The 15,786-nt window shown below is 41.7% G+C and overlaps 1 protein-coding gene across 1 annotated transcript; it reads left to right on the top strand.

The window, feature by feature from the left end:
* The first annotated feature begins 3,279 nt into the window (after nucleotides 1-3,279).
* On the top strand, nucleotides 3,280-15,362 carry LOC146664453 (cytochrome P450 2D3-like). The gene is made up of 12 exons (XM_085411544.1): nucleotides 3,280-3,447; nucleotides 4,301-4,463; nucleotides 6,126-6,134; nucleotides 8,137-8,289; nucleotides 8,359-8,519; nucleotides 8,708-8,776; nucleotides 8,853-8,957; nucleotides 11,353-11,491; nucleotides 12,005-12,090; nucleotides 14,131-14,232; nucleotides 14,326-14,467; nucleotides 14,554-15,362. The coding sequence occupies exons 1-12, from the start codon at nucleotides 3,280-3,282 to the stop codon at nucleotides 14,739-14,741; spliced, it is 1,485 nt and encodes a 494-aa protein (XP_085267670.1). The 3' UTR covers nucleotides 14,742-15,362.
* Nucleotides 15,363-15,786: the final 424 nt, after the last annotated feature.

The raw sequence follows: 15,786 nt of genomic DNA, 5'->3' as shown, positions 1-15,786 counted from the left end.
TCTTCAAATAAACCATTCCTCTGCAGATGATCTGTTAGCTGTTTGACAACTACTCTTTCAAGGATGTTTGATATGAAACGAAGGTTGGAGATTGGCCTATAATTAGCTACACGCCATTTCCTCTCCAGCTTACGAGTCATCTGCTTTAAGCTACGTGTTTGAGAATTATACCACGGAGTCAGGTACTTCTGATTTGAGGCCTTAGTTTTCACAGGAGCTACAGTATCCAGAGTCGTAAGTAGTGAGGAGGTAAAATTATTAACAAGATAATCGACCTCTGTTGGAGCCGCGTTCAGATAGCTGCTCTGCTCTATGTTAGTACAGGGCATTGAAGATGATAACAGTGGGTGGATTATATTCTTAAACTTAGTTACAGCGCTTTCAGAAAGACATCTACTGTGATAAAGTCTACTCTCCACTGCTGTGTAATCAATTATTGTAAATGTAAATGTTATCAGGAAATGATCAGACAGGAGAGGGTTTTCAGGAAACACTGTTAAATGTTCAGGTTCGATGCCATATGTTAAAACAAGATCTAGAGTGTGATTAAAGTGGTGGGTGGGTTCTTTTACATTTTGAGAGAAACCAATTGAGTCTAATAACAGATTAAATGCCATGTTGAGGCTGTCATTTTTAGCATCTACATGGATGTTAAAATCACCCACAATAATTATTTTATCTGAGCTCAGAACTAAATCAGATAAAAACTCTGAGAAATCAGACAGAAACTCTGTGTAAGGCCCAGGTGTATAGATGATAACAAGTAAGACTGGTTTCTGAGTTTACAGCTGGGGTGGACGAGGCGAAGCATCAGGCTTTCAAATGAATTAAAAGTCTGTCTGGGTCTTTGGTTGATTAATAGGCTGGTGTGAAAAATTGCTGCCACACCGCCCCCTCGGCCTGTGCTTCGAGGTTTCTGGTAGTTAGAATGACTCGGGGGTGTTGATTCATTTGACTAACATAATCATCCTGCTGCAACCAGGTTTCTGTAAGGCAGAGTAAATCAATTTGTTGATCAAATATTAAGTCATGTACTAACAGAGACTTGGAGGAGAGAGACCTAATATTTAATAATCCACATTTCACTGTTTTACTCTTTGGTTCAGATGTGGATACTGTATTGTTCTTTCTTTGTAATTGTTTATGTTTAAGTTGTTTGTTGCTGGTTTTTAGTTTGTTTTTTGTCTGTTTGGGAGCTGACACAGTCTCTATGGAGATGGGTTTTTGGGGGGGTAGCAGGAGGAGAGTAGCTGCAGAGAGGCGTGTAAGACTGCAACTCTGCTTCCTGGTCCCAACTCTGGATAGTCATATTTTGGGGGGTTTAATAAATTTGTCCATATTTCTAGAAATGAGAGCTGCTCCATCCAAAGTGGGATGGATGCCGTCTCTCCTAACAAGACCAGGTTTCCTCCAGAAGGTTTGCCAATTATCTATGAAGCCCACATCGTTTCTGGGACACCACTCAGACAGCCAGCAATTTAAGGAGAACATGCGTCTAAACATGTCACTCCTGGTCTGACTGGGGAGGGGACCAGAGAAAACTACAGAGTCCCACATTGTTTTGGCAAATTTACACACCGATTCAATATTGATTTTAGTGACCTCCGATTGTTGTAACCGGGTGTCATTACTGCCGATGTGAATTATGATTTTACTGTATTTACGATTACCCTTAGCCAGCAGTTTTAAATTTCCTTCAATGTCGCCTGCTCTGGCCCCTGGAAGACAATTGACTATGGTTGCCGGTGTCTCTAGCTTCACATGTCTGAGAACAGAATTACCAATTACCAGAGTTTGACCCCCGGCGGGTGTGTCACCGAGTGGGGAAGAACGGTTAGACACAAAAAGCGGTTCACAGGGGAAAGCCAGTTCAAGATAACCTTGGAAAGCAGATCTTTAGTTAACAATGGAGGATAATAAGCTGTCACGATCATTTGAAAAGAAGCTTTTTCTTTGCATATGAATTCGTCAAGGATCGATCTGACAGTTGGGTGGGCCCTCTCCCATTTCAGTCACCGAAACAGCGTCAGCTATTACAACAGGAAGTAAGACCTCAAACGTCTCATGTCTCTTTGGTGTAGGAAGGAAGCCAGAGATGAAAGGCCACTATGTACAGTTCATGGAAAAGATGTCCTGCAATGGTCAACCAGATTCTTCTTACATGGTAAAGAATGCTGGTACTTATCAAGGTTTGGTGTCTGTCATCCGCAGTAGTCATGGCAAATCAAGGGAGTGTTTGACTTCAGCGCTCAGTACAATAATATGTCCCTTTTTCATGTGCTACGCCAGGCTCAGGTCTAAATAACAGCCTGTTCGCTTTGCTTATCTGTTTCAAGTGCGAACCTTTTGCAGTTTAACTGACATTCAGCAAATGTTCCACAGCTTCTTGAATCCCAAAGAAAAACTTTGGTATTATTTCTGTCTTGTGGTTTTGTGACCTCAACCTTGAGTTTCAGATGAAGGTCCATGTGTTTGGTAATGGCCGATCTCCAGTGGCGGCCATCTATGGTTTGAAAAGAACAGATCAAACAGTTCACAATGTCTTTACTTTTACATCTTCCACAATGTTTCAACATTTTTTCAACATTTCAGGAAATTTTAAAATATTTCCCACACTTTCACCACATCTGAGAAATTAGGCATTCACTTTGTTTACTCCTGCAATACTCCATCATGTCTACCCATCACACGTAATCACAGCACACAGTGCAGTTCTCTTAGGCTCCCAATGTTTGCCAATCCTTGAAAAAGGAATATGGCAAATTATTGGAGAGGTGGAGAAACCAACGAATGAATAGAAACCAAAAACTTCCTTTGGCTCTATCATATTTATGTGACATCTTCACTCGCGTTTAATATAAAGAATCAATGTTCATAGGACAAAAGACAGAGGCAGAACAGTTGAGCTATTAGATTGTAGCATGTCAACCAGCTAGCCTCTACAGTGAACTAAGGGCTGTGGTATATTTAAGATGCTTCACACATAAATGACCACCTTAAGACTGAGACATGTTTCGTTAACTGTGGAGTGAAGGATCATAAAGAGAGATCCCCTTATCTTTGTTCTTTCATAACCTCAGCTTCTTGTTGCATATTGTTAGAGAAGACAGGTACTGATGTACAGTAGCCTATATGCACGCTAAAAGTGGTTGAGCAATGTGTGCTGTTCTTTCAAAGTTGTGACTAACCTTTCACATAGAGCAAAGGGTTAACAGCTGGCTGAGTTACGCGTATATAATCAGGTCAGCCAGCTACTGCTCTCAGTGCAGTCCAACTCATATGATCATGTTTCTTTCAGTTGTGCTGCTATGGATCTGCGTTTTCTTTATCATCCTTCAGGTCAAATCCAAGAGGCCAAAGAACTTCCCACCAGGACCCCCAGTCTTTCCCATACTGGGAACCATTTTGCAGCTGAGTTTAGAGAACCCCTTGAAGGACTTTGAGAGGGTAAGAAAAACCTTGCAATGAAATGTGTTTAAATGTCATATTCTTATCCCACTAGTGGATTTATTAATAGTATTAAATGGCTCTAAATGTTTAGATACTAAAACTCACACATAAATTAACATTATTGTGATTTTCCTGACATTAACAGATTCAAGAGTTGTTGTGGTTTTACTGTTAAAGACATGAAACCATGAAACAGCTGTGACTGGTAAATGAAATCATTTGAAATCCAGAAATCTTACACTGAAAGTGAAAATGCCACCATGAAACTAAACTACACTGGAAAAAGTAAAAATAAATAAATAAAAACTAATTAGGAAATGGAGACTATAATAACACCTGCGTCTCTAATCGGTCACACACTCATTAACATCTTTTAGAATATGAGTAAAACCCTAAATAATTGTGAAAGTTCATGCTAAACATGCACCTTTATGCAATAAACAACTTACTGGTTACAAGTACAGTTCCTTTTATGTCATGACTGTTAACTTTTGCATACATAAACTTTATATGGTACTTCCCCTGAAACACTTAGCTTAACTAATTTGGTAAATATGTTTAAGTCCTTTAGAAAGAAATGTTGATCTGAATATGTGTAAATGATTTCAGTCACTGTCATGTTACTTGTGGCACAGATCCACAAATGTAAGCATGTCCCACTGTAAATATGTGGGCTTCCTCTGTATCCCTCCATGAAATGTTCAGGATTAGTTCATTTGATGCTTTTTTCTCTCCACAGAATAACTGAAATTACTGGACAGAAATGTTTAACCGTGTTGGAGGGAAATGTCCACCTGAGTATCTGGTTCATAAATTTCAAAAACTGCCATGTCATTTTGTTCCCTCCCAGCTGAGGAAGTCTTATGGAGATGTCTACAGTATTTACATTGGCCAGAAACCAGCTGTAGTCATCAATGGGCTGAAGGCCGTAAAGGAGGCGATGGTGACTAAGGCTGCTGATTTTGCTGGACGACCCCAAGACTTGTTTATTAATGATGTCACCAAAAGAAAAGGTAGAACAGATGTTATCTATCATATGAATTTTATACACCTAATATTTTACAACAAAAAAATTAAAATATAGACACCATCTCATTTAATGTTTTTTCTTTACTGTCACGACTACTTGAAACTATGAATAAACACATATGGATTTATTTACTAAATAAAGAAAGTGTGAAATTTGCTCGCTCTTGGCCTTCTCTCCGTGAGCTTCATCAGGTCGTCACCTGAAATGGTTTCCAACAGTCCTGAAGGAGTTCACAGAGATGCTGAGCACTTGTTGGTCCTTTGCCTTCACTCTGCGCTCCATCTCATCCCAAACCATCTCCACTGGGTTCAGGTGACTGTGGAGGCCAGGCCATCTGACACATCACTGCATCTCTCTCCTTCTTAGTCAAATAGCCCAGACACAGCCTGCAGGTGTGTTTGGGGTCATTGCTCTGTTAAACATAAATGATGGGATGGCATGTTGCTGCAGGATGCTGTGGTAGCCGTGCTGGCTCAGCGTGCCTTCAGTTTTGAATAAATCCCCAAGAGTGTCACCAGCAAAGCCCCCCCCACACCATCACACCTCCTCCATGCTTCACCTTTGCACAAAAACACGGCAGGTGGAACCAAAGATCTCAAATTTGGACTCATCAGACCAAACCACAGATGGTCTAACGTCCACTCCTTGTTTCTCAGACCAAACAAATCTCTTCCGCTTGTTGCTTTTCCTCAGTCGTGGTTTCTCAGCAGCTATTTGACCATAAAGGCCTGATTCCCACAGTCTGCTCTGAACATGTAGAGATGTGTCTGCTACTGGAGCTCTGTGCGGCATCTATCGGGGCTCTAATCTGAGCTGCTGTTAATGATTTCTGAGGCTGGTGACTCGGATGAACGTATCCTCAGCAGCAGATGTGACTCTTGGTCTTCCTTTCCTGGGCGTCCTCATGTCAGACAGTTTGATCGTAGTCTTGATGGTTTTGGGGGACACATTCAGAGTTTTAGTGTTTCCTGGACTGACTGACCTTCAGTTCTTAAAGTAATGATGGGCTGTTGTTTCTCTTTACTTAGCTGATTGGGTCTTGTCATAATATGAATCCTAACAGTTGTCAAATAGGGCTGTCAGCTGTGCACAACACACCTGATGGTCCCAACCCCATTAACAAGGCAACAAATTCCACAAATGATCGCTGACAGGCACACCTGTGGAGTGAAACCATCTCAGGTGACGACATCATGAAGCTCGTTGAGAGAAGGCCGAGTGTTTGCAGCGCTGTCAACAAAGCAAAGGGCGGCTGCTTACAGGAATCTAAAATATAAGACACATTTAGAGTTATTTATCAGCTTTTCCTTTGCTACATAATTCCATAAGTCTTGCTTCATATATTTGATGTCTTCAGTATTTATATAAAATGTAGGAAGTAGTAAATATAAACAAAAATTATTAAATGAGAAGGCGTGTCCAAACTTGGTAGTGTACCAGACCAGACTGGTAGTATATTTGATACTGATCTTGGAGGTTTTAGTGTGTTATTATTTAGTGCATACATAGGGGAAAACACGAATCGTTTTGGAAATAATCATGGTAAGAAAACAGACATGGGTTAAACTGCTCTTTAATATGTCTTTGTCCTATACTTCATCTTTGTCACGGGGTCCCCTTCCAGACCTCTCCCGGACAAACACAGGCGTAGTCGGTAAGGTATTAGTGTGGATACTTTATTTGAAACGGCCTCCCCAGTGCATAAAAAGATGGTTACAAAGACATAAAACTGAGATCCGCGCTACACAGCCTGTATGTTACAACACACTCCCCTTCATATCCGGCTCGCCGTCTCTTATATCCCGTAACCCCTCCCCCTTGGCATCACCACCAATTCTCTATTCTAACTTTAATCCCCGTCTCCCTCCCCCAGAATTTCTTTCTCATTATACACTCACAAAACATATACATTGATACAGGCTCTCAACTATTTCCAGGAAGTCTACCCGACTTCATATACACATTAACGGCCCACGTAATGAGGCCATTCTCATGACGGTCCAGACACACGTGAACTCATTATTTAAACCCCACACCCCCATACCATCGGCTTGCGTCACCCTGCACGATTGGCAATCCCCCGCACGTCTCCCCGACCGACGCCCTTAACAAGTAAGTGTGAACCAAAATCTAGCCACCCCCGATGCGGCTCACAACTTGCTCCTCACCCCTTTTATTCCTCTACTCGGTCGACAGAAAGATACGCCACCCCTGGTGCCAAATCGAACTAATGGTGGCGGTGTCATACTCAGCGGACTCTGCCTTGAGATGGGTCACTCCGTCACAATCTTATCACAGAAAACAACACAAATACATGAATGCAAATTAAAAACACAACAAGCTACGTTATTATTGATAACCTTCATCTATCATGTAAAAAGCAATAAGTTATAAATTGAATCTAAATTCTAAGATGAGTCTAAGCTGAGCTAAGTTTTCAAACCACATTGGTTCATCTTGTTTGTTATTTCTAATTAATGAGATGTTTTTTGTTGTACCGTATTTTTTGGACTAAAAGGCGCACTCAAAATCCTTTTCTCAAAAGTGTGCCTTATATACACACTTTTGTGTGATCGTGGCTCAAGAGTTGGGAGTTCGCCTTGTAATCGGAAGGTTGCCGGTTCGAGCCCCGACTTGGACAGTCTCGGTCGTTGTGTCCTTGGGCAAGACACTTCACCCGTTGCCTACTGGTGGTGGTCAGAGGGCCCGGTGGCGCCAGTGTCCGGCAGCCTCGCCTCTGTCAGTGCGCCCCAGGGTGGCTGTGGCTACAATGTAGCTGCCATCACCAGTGTGTGAATGTATGCGTGAATGGGTGGATGACTGGATATGTAAAGCGCTTTGGGGTCCTTAGGGACTAGTAAAGCGCTATATAAATACAGGCCATTTACCATATATGAATTCTGGTTGTGCTTACTGACCTCGAACTGATTTTATGTGGTACACTCAAAAATCTGTCAACAAATGTTTTAGTACGACTTTGGTAAGCTATGAAGCCGCACCGCTTGATGGACTGTGGGAGCATTACGGCTACCGTAGTGATCGCAAGGCTCCTGCAAACACAATCGCATGGCAGGATGCTGTAAACGGACCAAACTTCAGTCAGGAGAACAACTGAGATAATCCATCCACAATATGAGGTTAGTCATTAATATACTGCAACAACATGGGAATAGAGCAGCGGCCAGAGAATTCATCATTGATGAATCAATGGTACAGAAGTGGAGGAAACAAGAAGAATGAGTTGAGTAAAGTTTGACTTATCTGTTTTGTTACGCTTAATGCGCCTTATGGTCCAAAAAATATGGTACTAGCCTGTAGGTTCAGCAAGAGTCTAGCATTCCCAGAGCAGCTTCTATCAATGGACCTGTTATTCTCATTTCAAGATCCTTGTAGTTATCCTGGAACTGGACTCGACTAGCTTTGCATCATTCACAGTTTAAATAATAATTGAATTTTAGCATGCATGCTAGAGATGTTAACAGTCCTTTCTGACTGCAGTGAAACTCCAGTGAGATGCTGGTGTATCGAGCTGTATTGAACTGGACATAAATAAAAGATGAAATGAGCCAGAAAGTCGAGGTTCTCTGAGAAAGAACAAAATGCCACCATTGATTATCCAAACGTTCTTCCCTTCTTTGTCGCTATTACTGTCGTAGGTGTCGTTTTGGTAGATTATGGCTCTAGTTGGAGGGAACATCGTCGCTTTGCTCTGATGACTTTGAGGAACTTTGGTCTGGGGAAGCACTCAATGGAGGACCGGGTTCATGAAGAGATAAAGTACCTCGTTAGTACGCTGAAAGAGAGCGTTGGTAAGTGTCCACATAACTGAATTTTGTGCTGTGCCATTATTTCTGTAATGTTTTTTGTTACATTACCAGGTAAAACCATGAGTCCTGGAGTTATGTTTCACAATGCTGCCTCCAACATCATCTGCCAGGTTCTGTTTGCGAGACGCTTTGAGTATGATGATGCGCTAATCAAACAGATTGTTCAGTGCTTCACTGAGAACTCCAAGCTAGCCGTTGGACCGTGGGCTATGGTGAGGACGTTTTTATGAAGTATTAAAGCTCAATTAAGTATATAATTTATATTGAGCTCTTAAACCCACAATTCTACCAGTAACAAAACTAATATACAGATGTTTTACATATACAGCTGTATATTTACCAATCTGGACTGGCCTCTTCTGCTCCCAATTAAACAAAACTCACTTATCGTTCTTTCCAGCTCTATGATTCGTTCCCTATAATTCGTAACCTGCCACTGCCGTTTCAAAAGGCCTTTGAGAATTTTGAGGTAATATTAACAAAAACTTTATCAGTAGGAAGAATATGTTTTTGTTTCTTTGTGAATGACAGCTTTTGCTTTTTAGACTTATGGGACTATTGCAATTGGTTTTATCAATGAGCACAAGAAGACCAGAGTCCCTGGAGAGCCACGAGACTTTATTGACTGCTATCTGGATGAACTTGAGAAGGTGTGTGAGTGTGAAAAGAATCAAATCTAACCAGTGTAATCTTTTGAATTCGTGGAATCCTGGCTTTTCCACTGTGGAATTTTGACCCAATACAGGAACGTCTATAATTGGTTCTGTTTAAAAAAGTCTAAGTCTATGAATATTACCTTGTAGGAAAACAGCTTAGATAATGGAATTGTGAAGAAGACTCGCCCAGCTCTGACTGCTTTTCAGTCATCCATATGTTGAGCTTGCTCATTCTGGCCTAAGGTGTGCATGCAAGGATGGCCCTCCATTTGAGCCCAAATCCCCTCAGTCACAGCCATGATCAGCAGCTCTCCTCTAAATCTGTGCACTTGGTTACATACCAAAGTTAGAATTAGTGATAATTACTGTAATCATAATCCTGTTTTTGCCTATTACAGTATACTCAGAATAGCTTTTTTCAAATTATACATGTTAACATCAGGGTGTCTCTTTAGTGTCTCGCTTATTCCCCACTCCCATCCACACAGCCTCCAAGGTCATCTTTAACATGAACAAGCCACTCCACACAGAATCTCAGTGAGAGGACTGTTATTATTTCCTTACTCAGATCATATTTTATGATTCGTCGTATTGGTTAAACTCATACTTGATTGTATTCGGGCTAGTATTAAACATAATTACCTGTCAGCAAAATTAGATACACATTATGAAGGCTGGAGACACATTTCTTATCTTACACACACACACAACACACACACACACACACACACACATACACTAATCTGACAGGGTCGATGCAGAATCATGCCAGCGCACAAAAAATCCAGACACGATAATCATTTTCATTTCCCGACGGCATTCCTAATTCAACATATTAATTAGACTTATACTTTGATTATATATTTGATTAAGAATTACAATTACAATTAGCAAACTCACGTACAGAAACATGACGTTTGAGCCCTCTGTGTCACTTTTACAGTTTTTTCTGAATGCTTAAACCCTAACTGTGATTCCTGTAGCACAATCTCTAAAACTATTCAGACTTATAGCAAAACCACTCACTGAGTTTGCAAAACTAAAAGCACAAAAACTGCTTTGCACTCAGTTTGCAATTTTGTAACACACACTTTGCAAAACTGTAGGCACAATTCACTGCACAACACTCAATTACCAAATTTCCAACACACTCCTAGCAAAAGCATACACATGTATGGCTATCATTAACACTAATTTGCCAACTGTCTGGCACACTTTCACATGTGAAAACTTCTTTAGATAATTAGTTCACTTTGCAATCAGCCTAAGCACTATAATACAGGTAAGCTGTGTGTGTGGAGTACAATGGAGGGAGCAGGAAGAGTGAGAAGTAGAGGAGGCCGAGGAAGAGGACGTGGAGGTGAAGAAGTAGGATGAAGAGGACGACAAGGACAAGGAGGAGCAAGAGGAAGATGAGGAGGGAGGAGAGGAAGATGAGGAGGGGGGAGAGGAAGGGTAGGAAGAGTAAGAAATAGAATTGCTGATGACATCAGAGCTACAATAGTGGACCATGTCATCAACCGTGGAATGACCCTGAGGGTAGCTGGCCAACGGGTCCAGCCTAACTCGAGCCGCTACACTGTAGCAAGCATCATAAGGACATCTTGAAATGAGAATCGGTTAGTACAGTCACTTCGCACTAAGATCTGTAGCACTGCCGTATGCCAATGAGAAACACACCAATACCATTGATGTAAAAATACTGAAATTGTTACTTTACAGAATTGCTAGATGACCAGATGCTGGGGCAGAGGAAGCATGTTCACTGCAGACCAAGTAACCCATATAGTCATTATGGCGATTGCAAATAATCCTATACTTGGAAATAAACACTTGTGTTTGTTTTGATGTGTTTGAATAAACACCAGTACTTGAAGTTTGGATCCCTCTATGCTTATGGATCTATGACAGAAGTATGAGCTCAAACTGACATAGCCTACCTTGTGCACAGAGGAAGCAAAAGCCAGATGTGTTTTGTATTCATACCATCAGTGTGCAGTTGGCGCATTGTGTGCTTAGTAGATGATGGCTTGTGTGTACTGTTTGATACGGAAACACCATTTTTACGAAGGTGTGAAGAGTTAATCTAGCTGTGTTTGCTTTTGCAAGAGAACTACAATGTTTTGATTATTGGGTGACAGGTTTTCTTATTTGTGTGAAGAGTTTTGCAAAATTAGCCAATAGTTACAAAAAATGTGCTTAAGAAAAAACTGTAACATAAAAAGCTGGATTTAGTCTGTTTACTGTCTCTCAGATATACTGAAAGGTACGCTTCTCAACACCAAAGAGAGATATCCATAAAGTTTTAATTCACACATTTAAAAAATGCATTTCCTTATTACAACTGAAAAAGACATTTGTCTTACAATAATCATTCTCCTCTTTTTAGAGAGGCAATGACGGTTCTTCATTTTCAGAAGAACAGCTCATTATGTACTCTTTAGATCTTCATGGTGCTGGGACTGACACCACCTCCAACACACTCCTTACTGCTTTCCTTTACCTTATGACCTTCCCACACATACAAGGTAAATCTGCACATGTAAATAAGACATAATATGTTTTTTTGATATTTGTATCTGCTACAGGCTCTGTATCTTCAGTTTGTCACATTCACGTGCACTTTAGGCTTCACATAGTAGAATCTAATTTGAAGAACACCTGGTAGCAACTAATTAGGGGTCAAAAAGTGCCCTGCGCATCACATATCATCACATCTTGTAAAGGTATGAGTCCTACTGAAGTCAGCTGAAATAATTTCCATTAGATCAACTGTGGATTTTGTATTTAATGACTGGTATTGTTTGACAAGATGAAGTGAATTAATACAGAAGGTTTCATATGTTTTCCCCACTGCACGCATATAAAATAACTTCACTCTCAACACGACATGCTCCTTTACTGACAACATCAAACCAGTTCCTTTTTCAAGAATGTAGTCGCAACAATGCGTTGGCTGGAAACAACTCTCCTAGTGTGACAGTCTCAACATGTTATATAAGCCGTCATGTGAATTGTGTTATTTTATTTTGTCTGCACAGACAGATGTCAGCAAGAGATAGACCAAGTACTGGAAGGGAAGTATCGGGCCAGTTTTGAAGACAGGAACGAGATGCCTTACACCCAGGTGCTGTACATCAGGCAGTTCTACTTATAAATGTCCCTCGGTTTACGTCTTGATGCGTGCTCAATCATCTAGCATTTTCAGTTGAACTACGTCCAGATGAACAGAATCAACCTTTGGAGGTCCCTCTGTTTAGCAGGTGTTGTTCAATGGTGTGTTTAATTCAAAAGCCGACACAACTGCTGGCAGCTGTAAAAATTCAAGGGACCTTATGAAAGAGTGAGGTATAATCCATTCAATTACAAAAAGGCTAAGAAATAAACAATATTAATATAAAAGGGACACAAAAAATGCTTAGGGTCCACAATAATAAGAACAGATGAAGAACAGGAGGTGGAAACTCCAATAGACAGAAGTCCTTTATTGGGGTGATATGGTACTATGAGGTCTTTAACATAAGACCTTTTATGTGAGTGGAAGGATTTTAAATACGAATTCTGGATTTAACAGGGAGCCAATGAAGAGAAGTCAATATGGGGTACATATGCTATGCTTTCTAGTCCCTGTCAGTACTCTAGCTGCAGTATTTTGGATTAACTGGTTATTAGGGAGTTTTCAGGACAGCCCGATGATAAAGAATTAAAATTATTAACCCAGAAGTAATAAATGCATGAACTAGTTTTTCAGTGTCATGCTTAAATGGGATGTTGCTAATTTTAGAGCAGTTTAGTTAATTGGTGTGTGCCATCTGGCTTCATGGACAGATAAGGTTGGGTATCATCTGCATAGCAATAACAATGTATGCTGTGCCTTTGACTGATACTGCCTAAGGGTAGCGTGTATAATATAAACAGATCTGGTCCCAGCACAAAATCCTTTGAAACTGCATAATTAACCTTTATTGCATATGATTCAATCCACTGCAGCACAGTAGCTTTAATACCTACAGCACGTTCAGCTCTCAGTAATAATACATTATGGTCAAACCTTTTGACCACTATACTGAGATCTAGCAGGACAACCACTGTCAGAGGCCATAAGAAGATCATTTGTAACCTTCACTAAAGCTGTTTCTATGCGCTTTACACAACTTGTGCATTCGCAGAAGCACATTTTCTTAGTGCTTTCTAACTAACATTCACACACAAATTCATACTTCGATGGATGCATCGGAGAGCAATTTGGGGTTAGTATCTTGCCCAAGGATATTTGGCATGCAGACTAAGAGAAGCGAGGAATCGAACCACTAACCTTACGATCAGTAGATGACCTGCTCTACCGCCTGAGCTACAGCCAACTGAGGAAACAGCTGGCTGAGGAAAACACTTCTGTGTTTGAAGAGGCTCTGGGTTGTACCCAACAGCGCGTGTAATGTAATACTCCTGCCACTGCTCAGGGAACATGAACTAACAGGAGTAAGTGTGTACTGCCCCAAAACATTTATTACTACTAATAAGTAGTTGCACCACAACTGTGGCTCAGGTGGTAGAGCAGATCAGCTACTGATCGGAAGGTTGGTGGTTCAATCCCAGGCTGCTCCTGTCTGCGTGCCAAATATCCTTGGGCAAGATACTAACGATGCGTTCATCTGTGTATGAATGTAGTTTAGGTTGCACTTGAGTTTAGAAGTGCTTTTATGAGTGGGTGAATGAGGCATGTTGTATAGAGCGCTTTGAGTACTCCAGGAGAGTAGAAAAGCGCTATATAAGAATCAGTCCATTTACCACAAGGCATGTGATAATACAGGGGAGACTGCCTGACTGTTCACTGAGGCTACATTACTTATCTCACCACTACAGCATTCTGCCAGTTGCTTGGGAGACGAGCCCTCCACTCCAATAATGTCTAAAACTGGCTAAAAGCTTTTTAAAGTTTTTTTTTGTATAAAAGTGAAAAAGGAGCAGAAAGTCTTGCTCACAGAAGTTTGAAACTCTACGTTTTGCCATTCCATCACTTCCTGATGATGCTGATGATAATCAAAAACCTGACAGTGTGTAATCATCTCAGATGACCGACCTGATCTATTCGTATGTATTTTTTGTCTGAGCACCTGAAGTCTTCCCAGAGTCGATTAAGCACAGACAATCTTTTCTGTTGGTCCAGGCTGTGATTCATGAAGTGCAGAGAGTTGCCAACACTGTTCCTCTCAGTGTCTTCCACCGCACAACTACAGACACAGAGCTCATGGGATATTCCATTCCCAAGGTAAGGTACAGCTCTTTAAATATGTTTGAACAACTGAGGCAATAAAGAGCATCCGTGGTGGACATTTTTTCTTTGTATTCATTTTCCCCTCAGGGAACAATGATCATTGAGAATCTGACATCAGTGCTCAACGAGGAGGGACAGTGGAAATTCCCTCATGAATTCAACCCTGAAAACTTCCTTGATGACAAAGGGGAGTTTGTTAAACCAGAGGCCTTCATGCCTTTCTCTGCAGGTACATGAGCACACTGACGGGGACAGACAGGGCCAGTTAAAACAGTTTTTGTTTTGATAATTTTGCAGTCTTTTTCAATGCCTCAGGTCCTCGGATGTGTCTCGGGGAGGGTCTGGCTCGCATGGAGCTCTTTCTCATTATGGTGACTCTGCTGAGGAAGTTTAAATTCATCTGGCCCGAGGATGCAGGAGAACCAGACTTCACTCCAGTCTTTGGGATCACAATGACTCCCAAACCTTACCGCATGAAGGTCCAACTAAGAAGGCCACAGTGAGGCAGTGTGAATACAAAGAAGCAGATGGAAATAGAATGCCACATAGTTTAGAAAGGTCATTTTAAAATAGGAAATACACTGACTCATCCTGCTGGGAATGAGCTGGGATGAGACAGCATTTATGTAATGGTTCTCAAATGGTAGGAAACAGCAAAGGGAAAAAATTAGAAAAGCAAAGCTGAATGAGTCTGATTTATGTAGGAAAAAGACAATAAACAAGATGCTCACACACTCATGTTGATTGTGATTTTATTAAAATCCATCTTTTATTAATTATGTGATTTTTTTATATGAGGTTGTGGAGGTAAGCATCAACGACACAGAGCTCTCAGTTCTCACTCCTTCTTTATTCGTCTCCAACATCAACTGCGCATATCGCGCCACAAAACACAGGAACACACTTCCTATACACTGGGTGTGAGTGGAGCCCTCTAGTGGTCCACCACACATGCCCCCCCCCGAACACCCAGCAGAACTAGTCCAGGACCCGGGGCTTAAGCAAACGGCCGGAACGACTGAACTGGGGGGGTGGGGAACTGACAGAGGGCAACCCAGCCCGGGAGCGAGGCTGGCACTGGCGGTCAGAAAAAGCTGCAGACGACTCGGACTCCGTTGATTTTGGGTCGCTCCTGGGGGAAAAAACAGAATCCATCAGCCCGGTGGCAGGTGGGCGTGGCCTGGGCCGGGACCACCTGATCCTCTTGCATAACATGTGCAGGCTTAAGTCTGTCAACAGAGACAACTTCCTGCCGACCGCCAAAGTCCAAAACGAAATGTTTGTTGCCTGGTTTAAGAACCCTGTATGGCCCGTCATATGGTGGACGCAGCGGAGTCCTATGGGCATCGTGCCTGACGAAAACGAAACGAGCAGAGTCTAATGAACTCGGAACAAAAGTGTCAGGCAGGCAGTGGTGCACAGGACCAGGAACAGGAAATGAGTCTCTTGGGGGGCGAAAAGGCAACAAAGAGGTATCGAAACATGGGGGAGGGCTCTCAGGTAAGAATTCTCCGGGGACCCGGAGAGGCTGGCCGAGGACCAGTTCAG

The sequence above is a fragment of the Rhamphochromis longiceps genome, linkage group LG7 (genome assembly GCF_057381845.1).
Source record: "Rhamphochromis longiceps isolate RC_006_pf linkage group LG7, R_longiceps_female_GT1.1, whole genome shotgun sequence".
Lineage (NCBI taxonomy): Eukaryota > Metazoa > Chordata > Actinopteri > Cichliformes > Cichlidae > Rhamphochromis > Rhamphochromis longiceps.
This window is presented reverse-complemented; position numbering and strand designations above follow the sequence as displayed.